Source organism: Numenius arquata, chromosome 6 (genome assembly GCF_964106895.1).
Source record: "Numenius arquata chromosome 6, bNumArq3.hap1.1, whole genome shotgun sequence".
Lineage (NCBI taxonomy): Eukaryota > Metazoa > Chordata > Aves > Charadriiformes > Scolopacidae > Numenius > Numenius arquata.
The window spans coordinates 63,374,660-63,402,105 of NC_133581.1; the positions used below are offsets into that span (position 1 = coordinate 63,374,660).

General features: G+C 40.6%; 1 protein-coding gene across 1 annotated transcript; it reads left to right on the top strand.

Annotated features, from left to right (window-relative positions):
• The first annotated feature begins 6,343 nt into the window (after positions 1-6,343).
• On the top strand, positions 6,344-7,363 carry GPR65 (G protein-coupled receptor 65). Its single transcript, XM_074149589.1, has one exon. It carries the CDS (start codon positions 6,344-6,346, stop codon positions 7,361-7,363), a length of 1,020 nt encoding a protein of 339 aa, XP_074005690.1.
• Positions 7,364-27,446: the final 20,083 nt, after the last annotated feature.

The window sequence follows — 27,446 nt, forward strand, 5'->3', positions numbered from 1 at the left end:
TGTTCTTTCCTGATAGTACTTTAATCTCAGCCAACCCAAAAAACACCTGCTGTTCCGAGATGACTGATTTAAGATACCGTATATGTCCAGATCTCTTAAAAAGCCTGGGAAACTGTGCTGCTTGCATCAGAAATTAAATTGTTCCATATGGACACATGCTTTTTGCATATAGCTTTACTTCCAGAAAGTATAAAATGCATCATGTTCCCTCTTGCTTCCTTTGATCATTCAGTCCCACTATCAATTGTTACAGTGAAGAACTGTAGGTATGTATCAATCAACTATGTTTCTCTATTTCTAATAATGATAAAAGCTGCTTTTTCTTCAGTGAAGTATAGGAACCCTTCACAGAACAGCAGGACCAGGTCACTAGACATTGTTCTTAGTAGGTACCATGTTAGGAAAAGGCAAGTGAGAAATGAAAAATAGGTCTTTATCTAATGACTTTTCCCTCAGTACGAATAAGTGTTTGTCTGAAATTTATTATAGAAATTAATTTAACCGAGTGGCTGGAAAGTCTCCCTTTCACCAAACTGGAGGGGGCTATCATACCAATTCAAGAATGACCACAAGTAGAATGATTTGATAATTTAGGCTTCGTATAACAAGTGCATCAGTAGAAAAACTGGATGAAAAAGTCATGCTGTGGCTGGAAAAGGGAAGGAACCTAATCTCTGCATCCAGTGGTGAAATATTACAGAGCTGCCTGATATCGTTCTCAAGGAAGTCAGTATGTCCTATTTTAGAGCTTTTCAATTGCTCATCTCTTTCATTTCTCCTTAGCATCTGAATCATGAAACAGGCCAGTTTTTGTGTTACCCAATAGATGTACTTTTAAAGTGAAATTGTACCCAGTTTCTTAGAACTGAACTGAATTGTTCCAAACAGAATTTAAGAAAAAAAAAAGAGCGCACAATAAATTATTCTGCTCACAGAGGGAGAAGAGAACTGTGTTCATGTAACGATTTTCCACCTGTCTAATTGAACAGAATTATCTGTTAAAAGAATCACTCCTGTGAAAGCTGCATCCAACCTCAGATTCAGTTTATATGAAAATATATAAACATGCAACCTGTTGCAGTGCATGAAATTCTGTTATCGTTTGTTATCTAGAACTGCTCACAAACTTCCTCCCATCAGGAGGCAAAAGGAAAAAAAAATCAGTAACAAATTCTGAAAATAATGAATTTTTTTTGGACAAACTCCTAAAGTCATCGTGATATATTTTTATGGGCTCTCCTTAAGTGGATTCTTACTTGATTCTGTGATGAGTCCGTTGGGAAAGGCAAGTGACAAGTCCTTCAGTCAACAAAAGACCCTATGTTTTGAACATATACAAGTAAACACAAATAAATACATACACACTCCACAGTATTTTATTTCTGTAGAGTTGTTTCTCTGCAGAATGTATCGTGTCCTAGATAAGAGGTTTGTAATATACTCATGTAATTATGCAATATTTTCAATAAAACTTTTTTAAACTTACTAAAACTATTGCTAGATTTAGCAAGGTTGCTTTGTGCATATGTCTACATGTTAGCTCTTTTCCCATTAATAAGCTCAGATTAACAAGGTCTAAAAATAATAATACAAAGAGTTGAGACGTGTGTGAGCTGTTGCCTTATGTGTGTATCCAAGAGTTGCTTCCTGTTGCTTTATCTGATGAAGCCGTTTTTCTTCTCAGAAGCAGACACGGGTTTCACTACCCATGGCATAACTGCGAAACTGCTGCACGGGGACACATGGCTGCCTGGGTAAGTGTTCAGAATTCAAGAACTCAGATACACAGCTTATGTTCTGGTGCAGATTTCAACCTGGCTCTCCCTTAATGTGATGCTGACATCATACAACAAAAAGGAGGGACACAAAAGGGGCTGGGAAAGATTGCTTCGGGAGAAGGATTATTTCACTCCCAGCACAAGTGAAATGTGATACAAAAGGGCAAACGACATCAAAAGGTTGAATTAGGGTGGACATGCCAGCTTGATTTATTTTTGTAATGGTTGCCATCATCAAAATACCTGTTGCTTAGGAGAGAGGGGAAGGATGGAGAAGAAAAGTGTTTGGGGGTGAGTTTTCCGGATTTTGAGCTGCCTTCACTGCAAAAAATGCCTCAGGCCTCACAGGGGGTTATAGCCAATAGCTCTGCTATTATTGTTCTTTAATATTTTACAGCACTAGCAAGGTACTCATGAGGAAAGATGCAGTTCATTTTATGTAAAAATGTTACTGAAAGGCTTATTTCAACTCTCCTGAACTGTAAAGTTTTTCAGAATTAAGTTTTGAGATCTGCTCAATAGGAAAAAAGATCCAGCTATGGAAGGTCCTTGTACTTGAGGAAGTCAGATTGGCACTATAACTTATTTTGACAACACAGAGCAATCTACTTTGTTGAAATTGCTTTGAGAGAAAAAAGAAATCAAGAAACCATCTGTCCTTCCATCTTATGGCTCATAGACAGTAACACCAGTACAGCAGCTACTGCACTAGCTCACACAACATTGCTTTCTCCCCCTGAAACTTAACTAAAAAACAAAGTACTTGTAAAAACTTACCACTTTATAATGAATATTGCTTACAGCAACTTGCCCTTTTATGAAATTGAATTTGAAATAAAGGGGAATGTATCAGTTGCAGATGTTTCCAAAATTATACTGGTGTTTATTAGCTAATGGAAGATTTTAATTTTTTTTAATTACTGACTAAACTTTTCTGTTAATAAAACAATATCCTTACAGTCGTCTTCATCTTTCCTAATTTCCCAAACTATAGCAGAATTCAAGTATCTGAAAAATAAAGACTCTTCCATTCTTCCCGTAGAAGGTTGTTTACAGATAAGCATATGGAATATCATTTTGCGTTTGTGCTTATGAAAGTATACTTTTATACTTACTTTGTTGCTTTCAAAATGTCATAAATGGAGAGACTACATAAAGCCCTCTTTGAATCTGAAATGTAGGAACGCATCAATACAAATACACATGTAATGAATCTTTCAGAAACTTTCACAGGGTTCCTTTACAGGCTTGTTTGCATACAGTTCTTGAAGCATAGCATTTGCTAGTCCATTTCTCTGAGTTTTATGTCTGACTAACTTTTTTCAGAGTTCTTGTACAGCAGGTTTTCTGTAGCAAAATGCTAAAGAGACAGGGACAATGATAATCACTGAATAATGAGGCTAAAAGATAAAATTACTGTCAAGATTATATCTGATACCAAAATAAGTCTATAAAATAAGTCACAAGTCTAAAGAATTAGTCACAATGGGTTTGGACCATGAAAGTCAAACCATTAGACTATGTCCTCAATAGTTTTTTAGAAAAAAATTAACAATCGGTGGGGAAAATTATCAAACATTTTGTTTTAGGGTAGCTGTAAGCCAATACCAGCAGGTGCGCTCAGTAGCTGAGAGAAAACCTGGGAATGCTTCAGATCACATCTTAAGTAAGACATACCATTTTTTGCATTACATAATCCTATTTATCAGAAAAAAACTAAGTAAGGGAGTATGATGTTGACCACATCCGCTGAGATAAGGCCACAGGTAACCAAAGAAATGTTTTGTAATCAGAGCAAAACAATGCTTTCTGCTTTTATGTTTCTGTGCAAGAGACTGCAGCCTGCACTGCGGTACACTGCATTTGCTGGCTCGTTGACACACTTCAGTATAGGTCATCGGTACGTGCCAGAATGACCCACTTCTTGTTATTATTCTCATTGAAAGCATGTCCTCATATAAGTAACATCAGTGTGTCATCAAAGCTAGGACATGGGTTACCTGGGGAATTTCAGACAGCTTCCAGGGCTTTGTTCATAGAAACTATTGAGGATATTGGTTAAAAATAAAAGAAAACCATGGGGTACAGTGGCCTTTGAACAAGAAGGACAGAAAAAAATTGCTAAGGTAGCCAATTTCACATGGCCTCAAGTCTCTTCTTTGAATCCCATCTTCAGTGTCCCAACCTGCCATTAGCCAGTTGTATCTTAGATATTAGTTCCTTAGGGCAGGTGGCAGAAGAGCAAAGCAAGGTCTTTCCCCAAAGAACATGCTGTATATTCAGACAAGTGCAATAAAAGGAGAAGTGTTTTACATTATGATCAGTGATATCAACGGAGCAAAACTTTTAGAAACTGGGCTAAAAAGAGAAAGCTGAAGAAAAAAAGGTGGGCGATGTGAAGAAATTGGCATGTTGGTCTGTGAGTAGGTATGAAAGAGCTGATAAAGGTAACTGTGAGAGGAGCTGTTGTGAGTAACATGGAGACAAGTCGGGAGCTTGTAAGGATGATGAATCTGTAATATAACAAGTCAACTAACAATGGAGAAAGAGTTTGTGGAGGAGGGAGAAGGAATTCCAGTTTCTCAGTCATGCGACTAGTAAACACTGCCTCATACTCTTGCTACACTATACACATGCTTCTGAAAGGGCACGTTTCCCTGTTAGACATGAAGAGACCTGTCATAGGAAAAGAAATGCTAAAATGTGATTAGAAGGAGGTAGGTAGTTTCTCTTTTACTCATCTGGTCAGTCTGTGTATGTTTGCTTTGCTTTTGGTGAGAAGTGGGTCATCAAAACCCTGGGATCCAGTTTCTAGAGCTAGGTTTTTATTTAATTCGTGATTCTTATCTGTACTGATAAGCTTATGATGACCTGTTTACTGTGTGGTTTTATTAAACCACACTGAAAAGCAGATTTCTTAGTTTTTTTCTGAAATACAGATACTGCAGTTTTTTTAATTAGTCCTCATGTAAGTGAAGCTGCTCAATGGACCAAATTGGCAAGTCCTTCTCAAGAATTTTCCTTGTTTTAAGCCTGTGAATGAATTTAGCTCTAACTGTGAAAAGTTAGCCAACTTGATCAGATAAAGCAGTGGCTGGTAAAATTAAATACGTGCTTTGTGACTAGTTTTGTCTCTCAATATGCATGAAAGTTAATTTTTTATGGAAAAGAGATCCAACAGAGGCAATTAATGTAGCTGGGTTTCTCTGATAAACCCACAAACCTACACACACATCAAAATGATAAAAGGCAGAATGAATTTGCCTATGACAGGGGAAGAGCCCTGCACCCGAGCTGGCTTCAGTTTGAACTGTTTCCTGTGTGGGCGCAGTTGTAGACAGTGCTATCTTGCAACCTACTCGCTCTCCACCCTCTTCCACCTCCTCTGCTGGCAGTCTAGGCTCAAACCACAGATTATTTGTCACAGGCAGATATTATTAGTTAGATAGGCAGTCTGTGAAGCAGTTAGTGTATTTGGGAGTAGAACTGGACCACAGCAAGTATTCCCCATTCTCGTATTTCCTGAACTTAACAATTACAGCTTTGGTGGAAAGAATTACTGAGCGTCAGAGCTGTGATATAATCGGTGAGTACCTGCAGTCTCATGGCTATGATTTTACACCCTTACTTACTTAAAGGTCAGCTCTTCTAAGCACTTCTAACAGTCACACATGCAACTCTTCCATTTAGTCAGGGCTGCCATTTTACTGGTATTTTCATGCTGAAGCTGTTGACACCCACAGCCCTGGTAGTGCCTAAGATAAGCTTAATTGCTAATGATTTTATAAACGCATGGCAACTGCAATTCTTAGGGGAAAAAAATATATGATGAAAAATTGTACTCAGAGAGTCTGAACCTCACATGAGTCTGACACCCTGGCAGATTCTGCTGTGTGTGCAGGAACCCAGTAGCCTGCCAGGTTTCACATGAGGGTTCCTGGGACACGCAGTGAGCTTTGCTGGAATAGCAATGCTGGAATAGTTGATGGCAAGTTCTTAGGGGATCGCATACGAAGGAGGAGAGGGGAAGTGGGGAAGTGTGAGAATGCAACAAGACAAGGGAGTAATTCACAACAGGGAGACATACCAGCCGCACATTCTCCTCTTCTGAGTAGATCCCAGCGTCTAGCGGTACCTGAATCCCTGTCGTTCTGTCCTTGCCTCTCCATTGCCTGAGAGGGGAGGAGGTTATTGCAGATAAGAAATCTATCATATTCATATGGCCAAACCCTATTCTGCTCACCAGAATAATAGAAAGTGCACTCATCCTGCTTCTGCTGTAAAAGTAGGTTCCTTTTCTTATGCTCTCCGAAATCCAGGGGTGTTTAAAACTTTTGGTCCTTACAAACAGTTTCTTTCTTCAAAAAAAAGACACTCATCAAGAAGCCCATAAAAAACAAACAAAAATAATGTTATAGCTGATGTTTTTCCTTTTTGGTAACAGAAGGCTGGAATCTTACCAACCAGGTCCTGAAGAACTAACAGATGACCACCCATCAGACTACAGAGGGTTTTTTCTTGCATCCGGGCTGGAGTTAGCCCAAAGATACTACTGAGGGTGGACAATGAACAACACTGCTAAGTGCCATGATGATCACACCCTGGATAAATATTTGTTTCCATTTGTGTACAGCATGGTGATGATAATCAGTATTCCCATCAACTGCATATCCCTCTACGCATCTTGCGTTCAGGTGAGGAAGAAGAATGAGCTAGCAGTCTACCTCTTCAGCCTGTCCCTGGCTGACCTTTTGTACTCTCTGATTCTGCCTTTGTGGATTGATTATGCCTGGAATGGAGATAACTGGAGGCTCTCTGCCTTACTTTGTCAGATTTCCGCCTTCTTTATGTATATGAATTTCTACACCAGCACTGCGTTCCTCGCTTGCATCTCTATTGACAGGTACCTGGCGTTAGTTCACCCCTTGAAGCTCCAGCACTTGCGTACAAGAAGATTTTCGTTGATTGTCAGCATAATTGTTTGGTTTCTGGAAAGCATCTTGAATTCAGTCATATTGGTGAACAAAGAAGTATTCAACGATCCTTGCAATTTCACTAATCATACATTATGCTATGATAAATACCCCCTGGAATGGTGGCAGGCACAGATAAATTTGTTCCGGATATGCTCAGGGTACCTGGTCCCTTTGATAATCATCGTGTTTTGCTACCATAAGATCTACCAAGTAGTGAGATGTAATCAAGCCACAGTAGATGAAGAAAAGAAAAAAGTGAGGAAACTTATTCTGAATATCACAGTTACTTTCATTGTTTGCTTCACTCCTTATCACGTTATGTTGCTTATTCGCAGCATCAAAGAACCTCACACCACTGACCCACAGGTTTTGCAGTTGATGTACAAGGTTTACAGAATCACACAGGCTTTAACAAGTTTGAATTGTGTTGCCGATCCCATTCTTTACTGCTTTGTGAGTGAAACTGCACGAACAGACATACTAAATTTGTTCAGGTGTTGCTTATGCCTACGAAAATGTGAGAGAGACCAAGCGAAACACCATGCTCTGTACAGTTCCGCTACAAAGGGCAGAACTTCCTGTGAAATAGAGACTGTCAGAAATGCCTGAGTGAGCACATTCAAAGCAACACTGGGTAACCTAAAGGGGAAAGAAAGGAAAATTCTTCCCCAGTCTGTACCTAGGAATTACCCCAAAAGTCACAGATACTAATCTAAGTATCTGGAGCTAATAAGAACTTATTACAGGGTTAATGAAGTCAATGGAGCTTCAGTGTGTATCTTTAAATCGGGCATGGTACGTAAACCAATGTCAACAATCAAACGCACAGTCAAGAGTGATGACCATGACATGCTGACAAAATTACTGAGGGTCCCCCACAGAACTGCCTCCTGTCACAGCTCGCCAGCCAGCCCCTGTGCTGGGCATACACGTACTCGGATGGAGGAAGGCTGAAGTCCTCTTAACCAAGTCATTTGTTTTTCAGTTTTAGTAGAAACCCAAAGCTTAGCTGGAAAGGAACCCCCAAAGGGGTTTTTTTAACAAATCGATACTGTGACAGAAGTGAGTAAAGCATGCACACACATGGAGAATCATTCAAATGATTCACAAAGGAGCAGAGAGACAGAGGATGGTAAATCTTCTCTCTAATTTCATGGTGTAATTTATGCTGCTATGATGGTTCTTGTGTTTCAGTAATTACTCAAATTCTCCCTGGTTAAAATTCTTTACCACATGTAGACAGGTACTTACCTGTTCTTAAGCTTCTCAGCTTTTGTTTTCTTTGGAAAATGTATGTTCTAATGTATAACCATATGTCATGCAGTTTCATTACAATGTCAATATTGGGTTTCAGATAATTGAAGATTCATTGTTTCAAGAGCCTATAAGGAACCAAATTATAGCCACCAGTGGTTTAACTTGGATGAAATTTTTCCTGATGTACGCAGGGAGGAAAGGGAAGGATTGAAAGGTGAGGTTCCACATCTCCACAACGTAAAGGACTAGCCTTTAGCTTTGCTTATGATGACTGAAATCTGGAGTGTGGTTACATTTGCAGAGTCTATAGAGCAAGAAGGTTTATATCCATTTATCAGCATATAAACCCGGAGGCCTCAGCTAGAGGTTCCAAGGGCTCTCAGTCTGCCAGTTGTAAAAAAAATCAAACAACAAACCAACAAGAAATACTGACAAACCAGCAAAGAACACAAATGTACCGACAAACAATAAGAATGGCAGCAAAAGAACCCACATTTTGAAAGGGTTGAAGTTAGCACAAATGGAAGGTAACAGCTGTGAATTCAGGCACCTGTTCCTGCACAGGCTCCTGCAACGGCTGCGTGGCTCCCTGGTAGCAGTGGGCACTTGACCCTCTGAAAAGAGTTAAAATACCATGGAAAGTCTATTTTTTCTCCTCTCACAACCTTTTCACTTTTGTTCAGTTGCCAGGAAGAATGTTTGGTTACGGTGGGTGTCCAGTTTCATAGAGAAAAATATTTTTTTTCCATCAGAAAAATCCCATCTAGCAAGTCTGTGTAGTGGACACTAGAATACTTTTAGGTCTGACATTATGCTTGGAGGATGAGCATACAGTGATCACAAGCAACACGGAAATTCTTCTGAGAAGATCCTTCTGTGTGTAAATTACAAATCTTTCCATTACAAAGAGCCACTTGAATTGTTCTCATGAGTTCCTGTTTGTGTCTGTTTATACTTTCAATTAATTTCACATTCCGAGAAGGGAACTTGAAAGTCTGAGGAGACTGGGCTTGTTCAGCCTGGAGAAGAGAAGGTTTTGGAGGACCTAATGACATCCTTGCAATACCTGCAAGGAAGGTATTGAGAAGATGGAACCAAGCTCTTCACAAGAGTGCACCGCAGGAGGACAAGAAATCATGTGCCTAACTTGAAGCAAGAAGGGTCAGAGGACTGCCAAGCAGTGGAGCAGATTGCACCAAGATGTTCCACATGCTCCATCCTGACAGGTTTTCAAGACCCAACTGAAAAAAGCCCTGAGCAACCTGGTCTGGCCTCATAGCTGACATTCCTTCAAGCAGAAGGTTGGACTAGAGACTTTCTGAGGTCCTTTCCAACCAGAATCGTCCTGTGATACTATGCACTGTGTATGTCACTATTCTGGCTGTTGCCTTCCTCTCTAAGATAGTATGTTTCTTTCCCTTCGTTGTTTCCATTTGCTGGATTTTGTTTTGTTTTGAGGTGAAGTTTTGTTTTTTGGGTTTTTTTTTTTTTTTTTCTGTAATACCTTCTTATGTTTTATGAAGGAAAAAGTATGGAAGCAGCAGTGCAAGTTACTTCACTGCAGATTTGTCCCTGTGCTGACCTATGTATTTTGCAACAGAAATTTCACTGCAGCACTGGAATAAAAGAGGAACCAAGCTTCACTGTAACTTCATGGAAAAAAAGAACTCAGTGGTTCATTTCTTGACCTTTCACATGCCAGAAAGGTTGGAAAATTAATTCCAATGGGGTTTTTACTTTGTTTCAAATAAAGAATAATGAAAACTAAAACTAAGCAACAGAACTGAGTCAAATTTAACTTGTGCAACAGGGAGTAGTGAGGGCTGGCCGCTCTGCAAGGGATGGGGAGCCAGGAGCTGAGGGTGACAGCCAGGCAAGCTGGGCAGCATCCTCACTGAGAAGCCAGGCAGTCCCCTGTCACCCCAATGAGGCACATAGAGCAGGCCCAGTAACCAGCGTTGCCCAACAGCTCAGTGGTCACCAGACAAATCCACAGTGATGAGGCAGGTCTGAGGTCAAGCCGTGAAGCCAAGTAAGGAAGGCAAGGTCAAGATCAGCAAGGTACGAGGCCAGGCACAGCCACACCATGTCAGCATTGGACTCCACATGGCCAGCCAAACCCCAAAGAGGCAGGAGAAGACACTGCAAACTCTTTTGGTAAAGGGCCAAACTCTTAGGGCCCTGACCCTGTGCAAAGAGCTTAATTTCCACAAAATTTGACCCTGAGATCTTATACTTTTTAATATTCCACCAAATGCTCATAAAAGCTGTAGCTTGGACCAGCTTACATTGGTGTGTGGATGTTTTCCATAGCATCATTTCCTACAGTGCCTCCCTGCACTGCTGAAGATGCACTTCAAGATAAAGGAAAAGAATGGCGATGGCTGGCCTGTAGGCTGGGCTTCACAAAAAAAAATTCAGACAAGTTCAGAGTCCTATGACTTTAGGATAATAAAACATAGGCACCTAATCCCTTAGATTGTTCTGAAATGCTCGGTCTTTGTGTTCAAATCGCAACCCTCTGAAGAAATGAGGAAACTTTCAGATATAGAGACTACAATGTCCTGTACTTCAATCATTTGTGTATTTATCTTGTTATTCTTACATAGCTAAAAATTTACACTTTTTTTTTGTTCTCTCTCTAAATTTTTTTGTCCCAGCTGGACCAAATTTACCACATGAAAGTGAACATTTATGTTCTTTTTAAAATTGCAGTGTTACAGGAGAGGTGTTTTTCACTATGCAAAAATGCCATAGCAAAAAGTAAATGTCTTCATCCAAGCTCCAATCCAATACAATGTATATTATTGTTATTGAATATTCCACTTAGAATTCCCAATGGCTCTGCAGACAAAAAACAAATGCAAATTCACAAGAACTCTTCCCAAAGCAAGGGCGTTCCTCACAGAAAAGAGTTTATAAAATCCAAATGTCTCTTTAGTGGCAAGAAGAAATGCATGCATTCAGATTCCATTTTCCTCACAGACAATGCCTAAAAGCATTAATATATGGCCTCAGTGAGTCACTGTAGTTCTATCTCATTTCCCAATCTATACAATAAGAATATGGATAATTAACAGGGCTGTGATGGTAATTTATTTAATATCCTCAGGGTATGAAATGTCAGTGGCAAATGATATTGTTGTCAGCACAATAACAGCAGAGGTGAATTTATATGTCAGTCATTCACTTAAAGCAGAGTCCATCTGCCAAAAGTCCAGCAAAGATATAGCTCAGCTTTGTAAGTCAGGAAGTTTTCAGTGAACTGTGGTGACCTAGCTGGCGGAGTTTCAGACATCAGTTAATCTGTTTTCCTTGGAATCTTAGGCACAACCTGCATCACCACATTAGTGATGCGGATCATACACATCAGCTTTGCTGTGTTAATGTCAGTGGGATCAGTCCTGACTCACATGGTTGTAGTCTAACAGAGGCTCTTGCAAACCGAGAAACACAAAGGGAAGTGTGAATTTGAGTGGCAAGATTAATATATTCCACTTCCTGTTTCCATTCATGGAAAATGACGCTTCTAAAATAATTCTGATCAGTCTAGTGACAATCTTCAGCAGTGTCACTCCTAATTTAATGCCGGTAAAGAAGGGAGCATTGGGGCATAGTTTAGCCATGTGCCACTTTCCATATTACTTACCAGTTTCATCCGTGTCATCATCGGCCTAGTTCTCTATTTTTAAGGTGGTAAAGCAGCAAACCATTGATTTGCTCCCCACATCAACAGAACGTAGAGAGAGAACATGGGTGGGAGTATTAGGGCGCTTGAGACCAGCATGACCAAAACAGCACATCTTCTTGCGCAGAGGAAGGCTGCGGGGATGGAAACCAAAGCGTGTGGCTCCCAGCTCAGCAGGAGCCAGGGGCAGCTGCTGCACCCACAGCCCAGGGCTGCCAGTTGCCGGGATTTTCCTTCTACGTGAGGTGGCAACTCTTTGTGGTTCCAGAGCCCTGCAAAGTGGCAGCTCACCCCTGCTCTGCCGCACCTGCAGCATCCCCCGCTGTGCTGATCCAAGGCGGCATCTGATAAGTGATGCTCTGGTGCTCATAAGGGGAAGGAGAGCGAAACACCTTGTGCGTGTTGTAAAGGTTTTTCTTTTATGGCTGTGTTACTGATAAATTTCTAGCCTAAGCTCACGCAGGGAGGTTTTGGCTGCTTAGCTATAAATTAAACAAGATATTTCACCTAAATATTGTAATATCCTAGAAAGACAAAGTCTGTTCAGGGCTGGGTCTTTGGGAAAAAAAAAAAATAAACAAGCAAACCACTACCAACAAAAACCAAACAGGAAAGAAAAGGCTGTGCCAAATGACATGGAGAAAGCCTGATCCAGGTGAATAACAAAGACACTGCCCAAGACACAGTCAGATCCTCACCTGTGCCAACCCAGAGGCGCTGTCAGCAGAGCGTAAAACCTGAAATTAAAAAAAAGTGGGAAAATAGGTCAATCTCTTTTTTGTTCTGTTTTTAAAATTAACTGAGTATTTTGGTGACAGGGGTACAGACTCTCAGCTTCTTTAAGTAGAGCTCACGAGAAATTGAAAAAAAAATAATTAGAAAGATGTCATCTCAGAAAAGCTGAGGTAGCTCTCAGGAGCTGTTACTTTAGATTTAGTATTTTGAGAAATGTTATTGCTATAGCAACTACTTGGTTAAAGATTCAATACCAGGGACAAAAGATTCTTTTCTTTCCCGTTGTTTTGTTTTTCTGGTAAAGTCAAGATCTGTTCCTGGATAAACAAATGAAGTGGTGACAAATTGGGTAGAAGCACACCCAGATACTGTACTAGTGTCCAGTCACATATAAATATATACATATAAACATCACATTTAGTTTTATCTTTATTACCTATGAGGGTAAAGTAAACAAGGTAGTGGTGCGGCTCATGCCTTATTATGGTTTTCCCCATGGTTTTTCAGGTCATCTAGATGTGGCTCGTTGCCTTTCAGATGAGATACTGGAGTTCACTTATCATAAGCAACAACTTTCACAACCTTTTCCCAAGAGCTGGTCCTAATATCCCCAAATTTGTGCTATATTCCATCCCAGCAGAAGCCTTATTTTGATTTGTTGTAGAATCTTGACCTTACCTGTCTTTTCTCACTGTTTAAAAGCTTCCTTCCTTTTAACAACAGATGTGCAAAGTGATGACTGTTTTTCCAACCCGGCATGAAAAACTACACCCATATTGTTTCAAATTTCTAGCATTTTAGCACAGAGTTTATTTGTGTCTCAATCCTAGCCCTATCTCAGGGTATATTGAGCTCTTGGAAAAATTGTCACCTCAGTTTCCTTCTTCTGATAGCTGGTAACTTAGCAGACATCACGACGACAAGTACTAAATCCAGACAGATACAGTCTAAAGGAGAGGTCCATACGTTGTCTTTTGTTTCACACACTTAATTAGATCTGTGAGGAGACACTCTAAGGAAAATGCAGTTCATTAAGTAAACGCAGGGTGGGCAGAATCCTTTAGGCTCACATACTTAAATGAAATTAGCTGATGGGACCAAGGAGCCACAACTGATTAGATTGTCTCCTCTGGGGAAGTTGCAGAGATTAGCAGCTCCCCTCCAATGGACGCAAAGAAAGAAGGTAGGGTTGGAAAAGACAACTCCAGTGAAAATGCATCCTCCCCTCATATTCTCTTGAACAGACTACTGCTAGATGACAGATGGAAAACTGAGCCAAAGCAGTCCAGCACCCACATCAGGTCACCCTCCTGGCTCTACAGCTCTTACAGTCTCTTGCACTTCAGCTTTGCACAGTCCATCCCGACACACAAGAGATGGTTACTGGGCATGAAGGTGGGCAGCCAATGGCCTCAGGACACAGCTCTTCCCCACTGTTTTCCTCTCCTTCCCTTGACACCCCACTTGTTCCTACTGGTATCCTAGTTTGAGGCACCAGGTGTCACAGATGACATCTCCAGGGTCTCACAAGGTGGGCTGGCTTATGGCAACTCATCTTCTGAGGTATCTTTTCACCTTAGGAGACCCAAGGACTCCCAAATGGGAAGGAAGGTAAAAAGCCCCCGTTCTTAGAGGGCAAGAGGGACTCTTAACTGTGCCAAATAGCTACGAAGCAATTCCTGAGACTCATTGTATTCTCGGGAATATGAGGGAGTAAGTGCATGGCTTCACTCATCTTCTTTGTTTATCCTCGTGGAGTGCAACACCAGGAATAATCCTCCATAAACTAAAGTTTCTGCTCCCTCTCAGAATGCAGCGCAGCAGAAAAACCCCAGAAAAGGTCAAACTATCGATGACTGCTGATATGTTCGTGGTAACCCCATGCAGGCAGAAGTGAGCTCTCCTTCCTGGCACGCAGGGAATGAGCACGTGTCACTGTCTGACAGCTCAGTCAGTGTGTGTGAACCTACTACAGGTTCTGTATAGCATAACCAACCTAAGAACAAGCTTCATCCTGAGATGTTGTGCAGGGAAACAATACTGCATTCACATTTGTTACAGAGTTAGTGCCAGACGTGTGTGAAACACAGGATGTAATTTCTTGGACACCTGTTTTGATGTTATCAGTACCAGTCTTCCTTCCACGTCTGTATGGCTGTTTATTGCACGATGCAGTGTCTCAGTCCAGTCCATATATCGCTATGGGACCTCGTAATGTAACAGAAGTAGTAAGATACTACAACATATTTTGAAGGCATTGCCAGGGACTCAACATTTAACCTCCCATTGAAATTTGTAGCCACTGTAATTCCCCGTGTTCTGCTTGAGCAGCACATTTCATCACTAAGTCTAGCGTTCACACTTAGAGGATGATTTATTTTTGTGGAAAGCAGGAAATAAATTTAGGCAGTAGCATTTAGCAGTTTAAAATTAGCTCCTTTTGGAAAGGAAAAATTCAGGCCTGAAGTGTTTTTTTTTGATCCCTGTTACATCACTAGTAGATTCAAAATTCAACTTTAGGAAAGCCTGGCACATGCAGTTTCAAGAAGATCCAGAAATATTTATCAGCAGTAAGTACCACAACTCCGTCTCTACAAATGGGAGTCAAGGCAAATAACTTGAGGAAAAAAAAAAAGCGACTCTTCCTGTCTCACTGTTATTTATACTTATGATTTCTTCAGAAGTTTTTTCTTTTATGTGGTTAGTTGAAAGTCATAACTCTTGTATCTGTAGGTTAGTGTGTATTTTCCCCTACTTTTTCTTCTGTTTTACGTTTATCCCTGCACTAAGAGTCTTGACAAAGTGAATTTAAAATGCCTAAATATAGGAGGGGAAAAAGTATCCAAAACAGTATGTTTTAAATGTCATTATTTTTTAATAAAATCTTAACAGTGATTTGCTATGGAACTTTTTTAAAGCTTAACATTCTTTAGTTTATTTCTTCACTGTAACAGGAAGCCACCCACAAAGGACGTCAGGGTAGAAATAATAGAAAAGTGTAAGCTTCAAGAATGATTGGTAGCTATGAAAAGTTTTGCAGAACCTGCAAAATGGATTTAACTGGAAACCTTTGCAAAAAAACTGCTAACTTGAAACCTATAGGTTTATCTTTTCTTTGTTGTGCATTCATTTTAATTTATTACAGACATATTACAAGTGAAACTACTTCTGGATACTTCTTTGGGTTTTAGCCAATTATGCAATTTGTTTATTTTTAGCAATTCATTCAGAGAAACCACAAACAAGAACTCAGAGACCCTTTGGAGGGTGCAGGAGGCATAAGACACCCATTGCAGACCTTAAGTCTGGCCCTTCATTCAAGACCCCCGTACATACACTCCAAAGACAGCACCTTAATGATTGCAGCGAGAGACGGTAGGAATCCCTGTTCTTGGATACATATTATTTGCTGGAAAATCCCCATTTTCCTGTCACCTCAGCTAATTCGTTTTTTCCTTAAATGCTTGATTTGTTTTTGCAAAGTGTTATGTAGCATTTTCACTCAAAGAAACGCAGCAAAATAACACCTAGAGACGATTGTCACAATAGTACTTACAGCAGACTGTCTGAAGTGAATGAGCTGAGAGACTACCCTCACTAGGTGGCGATTTTGCTCTGTTTAGCCAGGCTTTATAGAAAAGCAGAAAAAGGGTCCTAGTTTAAAAGCTAATTTCTTATACGAAGAAAAGGGAGGCTGGGAAAAGAGCTGGCCGCTGCACCCCAAGTTCCCATGAAGCTGGGGTGAGCCATCATGGTCCTTTCAGCCTCTGCCTTGAGCTGTCAGGCTGTGACTCATCAGACCCGGGAGCTCGAAACAAAAGGCCTAACACTGATCCTTGTGAGCTTTCTTCCAGCCTGGATTTATTAGCTGCTGGTTTATGCTTACTTTTCTTTTTAAGAACTTTTTTGTTTAATCGTGCCTCCTTTCTTCCCAGTATTTATTTCAGTATAAATATGTGCATACATATACAAGCAACAGGCATCTATATTGCTAAACAAAACAGGCTCTCCCAGCCTCTAGCCCAATGAGCCCCTCATTCCCAAACCCATCCCATTAGCCTTTTTCTTCTCATGTCCCAGCCAAGCTCTGTTCTTGGGACTGGCACCAGTTCCAGGCTACCACAAATGTTCCCTCAGAGCTGCTGGGTCAGCTCTTCTCAGACATTTATAGTAGATGAGTTCCCAAGGCTGCAGCTCTCTTATTGTCAGCCTCCAAGTACATCAGAATACACTTTGTGCTGCTGAATAACACCCCCAAAGAGAGTCACGCTTTACCTTTTTATTTCTTTACAGAATTCACTTCCCCATGTTTTCTCAATGATCAGAGCTGTCAGTTGCTGCACTACAGTCATGTTCTTCCACATCACTTTAATCTCTGCCATATCCAGCTTCTTGTCCTGAGCAGTACTGGTTCTTCCCCATTTTATCCCAATAACTCATATCAGATTTAATCTTTTCAGGTGCATTCCATTCACTATATCTGCTTCCCAGAAGGATTAGCCTGCTCCTCCTGTTAACTCTACTATCAGCTGTCGTGGGTTAACCCTGGTGGGCAGCTCAGCCTCACAGAGCCACTCGATCACCTGGGATGAGGGAGAGAATCAGAAGGGAAACAGTGAGAAAACTCATGGATTGAAATAAAGACAGTTTAATAGGGAAAGCAAAAGCTACATGTAAGCAAAGCAAAATCAGGAATTCATTCACCACTCCCCAACAGCAGGCAGGTGTTCAGCCATCTCCAGGAAAGCAGGGCTCCATCACACATAATGGTTCCTTAGGGAGACAAAACACCTTAGTTCTGAGTGTGTCCCCCCCACTACCTTCTTCTTCCCCCAGCTTTTATTGCTGAGCGTGACATCGTATGGTCTGGGATATCCCTTTGGTCAGTTGGGGTCAGCTGTCCTGGCTGTATCCCATCCCAGCCTCTTGTGCTCCCTCAGCCCTCGCTGGTATGGCAGGATGAGGAGCAGAAAAGGCCTTGGCACTGTGTAAGTGCTGCTCAGCAATAACTAAAATGTCCCTCTGTTATTAACACTGTTTTCAGCACAAATCCAAAACACAGCACCATACAAGGTACTAAGAATAAAATGAACTCTATCGCAGCCCAAACCAGTGCACCAGGCCCGTTACACTTCTAGCTGATGCTACTATTTTCTTCTCTTCCTTGTAACTACAACCAATATTCCTTTATCCTTTGCTATATTCATGATTTTCTTCTTTCTGTGTATTAAGACCAGAAAGAGCAACTACACAAGCTTTTTTCAGTGACACACAGTGACACCTATGAATCTTCTGAACCCTAGAAGTCAAAATATTCGTTAATTAGCAAGCTTTGTGAACAATTTTGGTCTTCATTTCAAAGTGCTTTATGTGTTTAAGGAAGCAGTATGGAATGAGTTAAATTCTCATCATTTACTAACTTTGTTCCTGTGTGCTCAGTTTTTATTCTAAGCTGTATTATTGATGTGAAAAAATGACATTTCAATAATGTGATACTCAGACGTTCCAAATGTCTGCACCTAAAACAAGGAACTAAAGCTAATAAACCCTGCACTGAACTATATGTGCTTCTCTTTTTGCCATCCGGACGTACTTGGCCACTAAAGTGCAAACAATGTCCTGTAGTACATCATCAGCTCTCATTTCACTGGTTCAATCATATGTATTTAAATATTAAATTTAATAAAGAAAAAAAATTAAATGTTTGGGTTGTACAGGTCCATCCAATATGAATCATTAGGCTCCTCTTCTTTCTTTTCCTTATGCCTCCATTTCATTAGTCTTTGAACACCAATTGCCTTCATTTCTTTTGCCCTTTTCCCAAGTTCATTATTCTATATTGATCCACCTTGCTCCCTTATAGGTCCAGAATAATATTTAGAAAATAATTTCTGCTCACCTCCATCCCATCTAACATAAGCAACTCTGAGCCACTGCACAGTACAAAGAAGTGTCATGTTGTTGGGGAAGGGAAAAAAAAAAAACATTACATATTATTATTTTGGCTGGGTCAGAAAGACACGTTTATAACAATGACAGCCACAAGCAGGATTCAGAATTTTCTCAGAGCTGAATGAATTCCAGAGCCAACCACCACGAAGTCTCATGTACATGCAATGTCAAGATAAACTGATGTCATGTAACCCAGGTTCCTTTTTACTGCAGTCTTCTGGGGTTTTTTCCCCTTTTTTGTGTTTCTTGTTGTTTGGGTTATTTTTGTCCCTGGTAGTTCCTTCTTTGAAGAACTTCTTAATATACAACTGAAGTAACTTGGAAAATGTAGTGTTAACATGAAAAGCTATTTATTAGAATAAACGTCACATCTTTACCTTACTTTAGAATACTATGACCATGATCTAAATTCACATTGAATTTCAAGGAATTACTATATCCAGATAAATCAGCTTTGCTCAGAAAAGTACAGGTTTAGACATACTACTGACTTAATTGAGTGGTTTGTGAGAAACCTGTAATCCTCTCATGTTTGGGATGTCCCTAGGTTCTGGAGCCACATTCACCTACCTCTACTTACCTTCAGAGACACTTTTTCAGAAAGTCAGTGGGTTCGTCTCTGAATTCAGGCAGTTCCAGTTAGCAGTAGTTTGGTTACAAGGATTCCAGTCTGGCCCAACTGCCTTTCTCCAAAGTCCTATTTTTGTACCTCTTTTTTTGAGCAATGTCACTGTTGGTGTTTCTTACATGATTCTTTTTTTTTGGAGATAGGCAAAAGGAAAACAATATTTATTGAAAAAAAAAAGGTAACTACAACACATTTATGAATTCACATCAGTTTAGACCAAATAATTTAGAAGAAAATATTTTTTAAAAGGAGTACTGCTTGCTTTCAGTGTTTTCTAAAACACACACACTTGATTATTTGAAAGAATGTTCTCTTTATAAAATTTGCTAATATTTTGGAGCTGTTACTGTTCTAAAACTCAAAGCCACAATGAAACATTCCCATTTGAGACAAAACATTAAGGTCAATTTTTTGTTTTCCTGTTTAACTAGAAAAAAGATTATTTGATTGATTTTGTGGTCTGCCAGGAGACCCGCCTAGAGATCTCAATCTGCTTTCATATTTAAATGAAAATGAAGAATCTTGGGCATAAGGAGAAGACATTTTCAGTGGAGCCAGGCAGCTTTACATCTATTAGGAAGCTGGCCTTTGGATAGTAAAGTCTCCTGTTGCTGCTATGAGGAGGTCTGGGTCTTTCCATCAGCTCACGTCAGGCTTTTATTTCAGGAAAGCTTCCAGCCTGCAAATCCTAGGTGCTACTCAGCACTCTGCTTGGTGGAAAATTGTCAGATGCATCCTCAGAGGGCCAGCAGGACAGATCCTTAACCTTTTAGCACCACTCTGTTCTCCCACACACTGCTCTAGCTCTTGGTAGCTCAGCGCTAGTTCATTTTGCTCTCCTTTGGGAAGGATAATGAGAAGACTCTTGCTGAGCCCTTACATCATATTAATAATTATATGTGAATAAACACAGTATGAATGACTGTAGGGTGCTATGTTGGGCAGGAATAACAACTACCTATTTAAAACAGGATGCTCTTTCCTCTCTGCAGTGAAAGGCAGAAAAAAAAAAGAATTGGCAGAGAATGAGATGGGTTTGTGTTAGTTAAAATAAAAAAATTAATTTCTTTGTCCTGCACCATCTACTGAGTGTAAATTTCTTGGGCTGAGAGTCTTCCACTAGTTTTGTTGACTCAGCAAAGACTGATACAGAGTTCACAAGCTATTTTTAGGAAATCTATCATTGCAGTGGTAGTTAAGGTAAAAGACATTTAATAAAAGCCAAGGTATGAAATGAAACCATGCTTTAGAAATTCAGCCATAAATCAGGTTGTGGGGATACCAGTACAAGTTAATTATGCATGAGCTAAATTCACTGGCAAAAACCCCATTTTTGAAAACCCAATTAAGGAGTCAATAATGCTTTTCTAACACACAAATATGAAATCTACACCTAGACTATTGAAAATAAAAGTAAATATGCACATTTCAGAACTCGAGTTGCAATATCACTAAACAATAATGACATGACTCCATCATCCCCTTCTCCTACGGATTTGTTCCCCACTGTCTTTTCATTAGTCTCATTTCAAAAGTACCATGTGAAGAAGTTTCTATCATTAAGCTGGCTAATCTATAATCAGCTGCTATTAAGAAATTTTCTTCATATTCTCAGATATGAGTAGTAATATGAGGAAAGTATTTATTTACTTTGAAATGTGTTCATAGATATGCAAGCATTGCAATGAGGTGCTCAAAGGATTAAATGAGCTATACCTAATTAAAACTTCTCTGAGCTGTTGACCATGGAGCTTGATGCAAGATCCACAAAAAGCCTTTCCAGCTCCCTCAGGCGTCAGCACATCGTTGCTTGTTTATCCTCTAAGTACAGCTTGCCAAGGAAGCACAGTTGCAAGGACAGCCAGGCTGCTGTGGGATGGACATGTGGACAGCACTGAAAGCTGAAAAACTTCCTATGGTGAGTAGTGAGGACATTCACAGGAAGCTTTGGAAAGGCTTAGGAGCTGCCACTTCCGAGGGTGCTTCATCTGGTGACACATCAGTGACATCTGCCACTAACGTGTTCTGCTTCCACACTGTGACTTCAGATACCAAGTGGTGACAGCACTTGTCCGAGCCATGACAGAACTTCTCCTTTCATGACAGGAGAGCACGTAGGTAGCAAAGATGAAAGATGCATTGGCTCTAGCTCTAGATCCCACTGCTGGTATTGAATATTCAGCTTACAGTTTCTGCCAGAGGGTCTCAGATCTCCACCAGAAACGCAGTGAAATTTCCAGAACTGGTTTGTACGCATGTTATCCTGTTATCACTCTTACCTAAAGCTTCCTTTAATTAAAGTTACCAAAGTCTTCTGAGAATAAAAAACCTTGCAACTCAGTGTTTCCCCTAGCCAGTACAATAAACAAGAGAAAGAGGAGGCAAACATCCAGTTATAACCCCTGGTTCAGTATCCCACACATTTGTCTGTCCCCAGAATGTTTTAACATTGGTATTTGTGTTTTCTATAAAGCGTGCCATTGCTTTAAAAATGCACACACTATTTTGTTTTATTGCTTTGTCATTCCTACCTGCGGACTAAACTCGTTTTCACACTATCAGACAAAGTAAGGAAATCAAGAATTAAAACAAGGAAATGGAGGCTTTTTGAATTCTTCCACTTATGCTTTCCTTTCAAGAACCTTGACAAATGTCCTTCGTCCTTCCCTTTTGCAATCTAGGAATAGCAATTTGTGCCAGAGCTGAACGCAGGGAGGATGCATGCTCTCGCCTCAATTAGTATTGACTCTATCATGGTCTGTAGTTGTAAACAATGCCAACAACACTTATCGGCAACAAAAATAGAACTAATCAATAACGGGTCAGGAGGACCAGCGGTACGTTCAGCTCCTGGGAATATAAATCCTTGGCAGGAAAACCCAATTTCAACTTCAGACTCTGTGCCTGCAAGAAGTCTTTGATGTGTTGGAACCAGGTTTAGTCTTTAATGTCAGAATATGTTTTGGTAATGTTCTCAGCTCCTACCAACATAATTGTTATTGCTGTTATTATCATTATCTGTTCCCAGTAACACAATCTTTTTTCAAGAACAAGTGGCTGTGTAATTCACCAAAAGAAAAACAGACACCCCAATCATTTTCACTCTATGCCATTCAAGATCGAATGAGGAAATATGTGCCAGAAAGTATTTTCCATAAGGAGGGTGTCTGAAATTTCTGGTCTTGTGAGAACACGATCAAATGAAACAGATACTAAAGGACTGTACAGGCCTGATCCTGTGCAGAGCTGTCTGTTTATGTAATTAGCACTAGCAATAGCTGCACTTGCCATTCATATGAAGCCACGTACAGGAATTTTGATTAAGGTAGAGGCTTATCTGCTGGGCCAGCCTCATTGCATCCACGCTCTCCCCTCTCCTATCATGCCATCGTTCTGGGATGTTGTTACGCTCTTCTCTTGTGTCAGGCATCACTTCTCCTTAAGGACGTGCTGTGCAGTCAGCAGGGGAGCAGGGTGCGTGGAGGCACACATGCACAGTCACAGACACCTAAGACTGCTGGAAAATGGCTTTTCAGAGAATCGCCGTAGCCAAGAAAATTCCTTGTCCTGAATTATGGGAAACCGAGACGATAGATCCTGTATCGCATAGCCACCCCTATCTAACCAGTATTGTGTCATCTTAAACATTTCACCAGCATGTTCTCTATTTTCTAATTAATATCAAAACATAGATTTAAATGGCCATTCTTTCCCAAATAGCCATTTTTCTTCTATATTCATTATTAGCGAACTGCTGCTGCCAATAGCATTTGCATTACCAGTGACTGCCCCAGACAGTACAAAAAGTCAGTGTCTGTGCTGGTCAGTCACCACATGTGGATAGAAAACTCCTGCAGCAAAGATATAAATAAGATCAGAGTCTGAGTGCAGTGCAGCAAGTAGTCCAATTATATACGTGTTATATGTGTCATGTTCATATCAAGTATTATAGAAAACTGATGCCAAGCAGACAATGCAGAGCTCCAAAAATAACCCCTTTGTCCTGAGATAATTGTATTTCTTCCTTGCTATCAGCTATTTGTGGAAAAATATTAAGTTTTAGTATGAGAGGCTAAACAATGAAGGTGCTTATAAAGAGGGTATTGAGGAAGTCTTCAACTCAGCACAGAATGAGACAACCCCATTGTCTTCAACCTGGCTTTCATTTTTCTATCTCTGGCATTTGACAATTCACATAAAATGTTGCAGCTGTTAGAAATTATGTGTACGTAGTGACCTTTAACTATAGCGTGCACCAATTCAATGAATTAATTCAGCCTAAGTGTAAAAATAAAATTGTGTTTCCCTTGGGTACGACAACAGTACTTGCCTTGCAGGGATTCATCTATCTGTAATAACACTCTGTTCAAAGCTGCATATGAATATACTATCTTTAAAAAAAAAAAAAAATAACCCAGGAGCACATTCTTATTCTAAAAAGACCTTTTGGTGATTGCTGTATCTTGTGAAAAAATAGCAGGGTGCCCGATCAAGCCAATTGAAGACATAAATTATTGGATGAGAGGAAATCAATATTTTATTAGAAGCACAAGGCTTACTATGATGAACCTTGCAGACATGTGCCTTTCTGTTTATAGGTAAATCATTAGACTTCCTAAAATAGACAAGGCTGCTAGACAGCTGATTTCTTCAGCTCGGGGCGATGGGGGTTATAATATAGGTGTAAAGGAAGAAGGTACAGAATGGGAAATGTAGCTATAAAAATCCTCTTGGAGGGAAAGGGGACGGAGGAAGGTACAAAATGTGACTATACAACCAACATGCATCTGCTTCCTGCTTTCAGAGCTTCTCTTGAACCTAATACTATCGTGGTCAGTGTGCAAAATTATTGAATATAGCCCATTTTACAATGCTATTTTTCATTAAAAGCCAATTCTGAGTGGTCCTGAGCATCTGAGACTCCAGCTGAAGTCTGTTTGCCAAGATCCTGACAGGTCTTCGAAATCTTGTTAAGTCATTAATTATAGCTTATCCAGAAGCTTTGAAGAGCAGGATCCATGCTGCTAGCATGAACGGAGGCTGCTGAGCCCCTGACAGACACTTAAGACCTGGCAGAAGCGAGCTCTTGCTACCTGCACTGAGGAAAGCACAAACTCTGCGCCGAACTTGTGCCTCTTAAATCACAGTGTGCCCTTGGGCCCCAACACAGGCTTCTGCGGACACCCTTTGGGCGCAGGTATCTTTTTGGCATATTTCAAATGTATTTCTCTCTTCCCTCAAGCTGTCTCTTTGCAGACAGATATAGTGGTGAGGAAATAACCTCACAGGGCTCCAGAAGGCTGTCAAAATGTCCGTTTACATATTTGTACTGCCAAACCCTGCTATTGATTAAAATATACTTGCTGAATTCTGATAGTTCCCACCTGCAGATCAAAGGAAAGCAAGAAAATGTAGCTCCAAGTGGAAGGACTCAATTAAATGAGCTTACTGGAAGCTTACACCATTACCCAGAACCGAATTTTTCCTGAAACCCCCTGCGGAGTGTACATCGGGAATATTCCCTTCTCAAACCCAATTTGTGAATTGAACAGAAATCAGGTTAGACAAGTGACTAATGATAACTGTAGTAAGTATATTGCTTATTTCTCTTTCTCATCATCTTGTCTCAGCTTGTAAATGTTTTTTTCATGGAGTAACTTCCTTCCCAAAATCAATATCAGTGTACAAAAGGCATAAGCTGGCTCCCATCAGACTGCAGGGAGAGATTCCTAGTGACTTTGGTGAGATCTGGGCCACATCCTGTTTCATAGAATGAGTAGAACTTGTGATATTCATAATGGCAAGTTCAAATTTTAAATTGAAAAATAGTATTTAATCAGTGTGATTCACTTCTCCAAAACAGTGTCATTGGTAAATGTTTCATGTGGTTGGGCTGCTTTTTTGGAGTATCTCAAGTATTACTACATTGTTTTGAAAACACCGTATTGCAAATCTAACCATAATCTTTAGCATTACCTAGAGCCACCGCCTTCCTGCAAATTCTGGCATTCCGGTACGAATCACCGCTTCAGTAGAGGATACGGTACACACAGCACATCCTGCCATCATTGTGCTTGTCACCTCACTGTCACTGCAGAATGACTTTTTTGACTAGTAACCAGTCAATCCAAAACTAACCTAGACAGCAGTCACACCTGAACACGTTATGTCATTTGTCACTGTGTTGTACTATTCTGGGAGTAAAATGCTGCCCTTGGCTATTCCCATGCAGCTGCGCTGCCGGTGCTCGGGCAGGAATACGCAGCGCTGTGAGCCCGCCTGCCTTCTCAGTGGGATTATTTTGGTAATCGCTGGGGATTGCTCCGAGTGCCACATTGCAGGCTGATCTTGCTGGTGAGAAATTAGCCCCAGTGCTCTGCCCCAGTGTAAACCAGTGTGTGCCACAGGAAACACAGCCAGATCCATCTGCTTGGATCCGTCTTTTCCCATCTGCTGCCACGCTCTATACTATTCGTAGGACATTGCCTCAGAATTATGAATCGTTCTCTCTAGGCTCTCGATGTCCTACTGTAACAGATGGGCATAACATATATTCCATAATAACCATTCTGGATATAGCTGCCTTTTGTTATATTAATGAATTAGTAAGAAAAGAGCCAGCTAGCTGACATTACTAAATTGCTGACCTTTCAGGTAAAAAAGGCAAGAGTCTAGGTCTGCATCAGTAACACAAGAGAGGGAGTACCTGTGGAATAATGCATTTCCTCTTGGTTTGACTAGAAATCGATACGTGAGGCATAATCCAAATCTTTGTTAGTACCACTAACTATGGCAGAGTAATTCCTAGAGAGAGCAAGTCTAATGAGCAACACTAAGGCTAAATAAATGGGATGTTCAACAGAGATGACGTTTTGGCAATACACCAGTGAACAGAGAGATTTTAATTTATTAGTAGCAAAGCACAGATGAGTCCACAATAGGAGAGAAGCATCTTCGGCTGCTTGTTTTGTATGATAAAAGTCTTAACTGAGTGTCAAGTTTTAAAAGATGTGAATTGCTTTCTGCTGCACAGTCTAAATTTCACAAAAATTATCCAGGAGCTAGAAAACCATACTGCATGTCACAAGGATTCCATATATTTGATTACCCAAAAAGAAAGCTGAGGAGTAATTTGACTGCTTCCTTACACATTTAGACATTGAAAACACGTGTGACAGGAGGCAGCCTCTCTGCCTGACCAGCCAGGAAGGCATCGCAGGACCAAGTGCCTTAGAAGGTGCAGTTTGACAGTCACATGTGGAAAGGGCCAAAGTTTCCCTGTGACAGAGGTGTTTAAGCATCAGTGAGTTCCCCAGGCAGCAGCACCATCACTTGGAGTCTCTAAAAGGCTGCAAGACAGTTTCAAAAATTCTATAATCTATTTTTTCCAGTAAATATTCTGTGTACAAGGCTGTAAACTCAATAAGCAGGATAGGCTGTGCTGGCCCTTGAACCGGTGAATCCTTTCCACTCATCCTGAATGCAAGCAGAGATTTCCTAGGGTGGCTGTAGGAGCTAAAGCTCTCCCTTCTCCTGCACAGCCAATATGGGAGTGTGGTTTATCTGCTCCATGCAACGTGAAGGGGGGAACGGGCTGTGCCTTGGAGAAGTTTCATTCCTGCTGCTCCCTCAGTGTCACAGCTACAGCCACTACTGCTGAAATTCAGTAACTCAATACCAAGGACAGAACAAAAAAAAAAGAACATGAAGCTTGGTATGTGCAATGAGTGGTCAAACTATGACTATTTATAATAATAGATAGCAGAAGAAACAGATTACTTTGGAGCTATGGAGTGTGCGGGGGGTGTAGTACATTATAAGCTAACATCCAGGGGCGCTGAGGCATTTAAGAGTCAAAGAGCATAGGTGGTCTCCAGGCTTCTCACTCATTCTCTGGGTTTCTATTTGTCCAGCAGTACCAGCAGCTGCTGGTTCCCCTTGGGCTATCAGGTTTTCTCTCAGACTGGTTGTCTCCACTGGATGTGAGGAGTAGGGGGGTGGGGTGCTGATATCCAGATAGGTGCCCTAAATACAGCAAATGATTTCCAGTTCTGTTGAGGATGAACATTTCTTCATTTGCTTTGCTGATGTCTTCATTGGTGGTGGGATTTTTCTCATCAACACCCTAAAACTTTCAAAGGAAGCAGTTATTTACCTAGTGGTCTATGTAACACTTTAGTGCTGAAAGTGGCAAAGCTGGTCTGCATTTTACATAAGTAAATTATTTTTTAAGACACTTGCCCACTTAACTTCAGAGGATGTAAGACATTGCCAAACCCACAGCTTCCTTGCCTTATATATCTTGATGGCATCTCCATAAGAATCTACATTCTTGGGTACTTGCTTCCGTGCAAATACAAAGGCAGCTTGCTCTGAATGTTGAAAACCATGACTAAAATGTGCTTGTCTTCTTTGACGGGGGAAAGACCTAA

Excerpts from the sequence above, each read along its gene's own strand:
- GPR65 (XM_074149589.1), top strand. The coding sequence starts at position 6,344 with ATGAACAACACTGCTAAGTGCCATGATGATCACACCCTGGATAAATAT.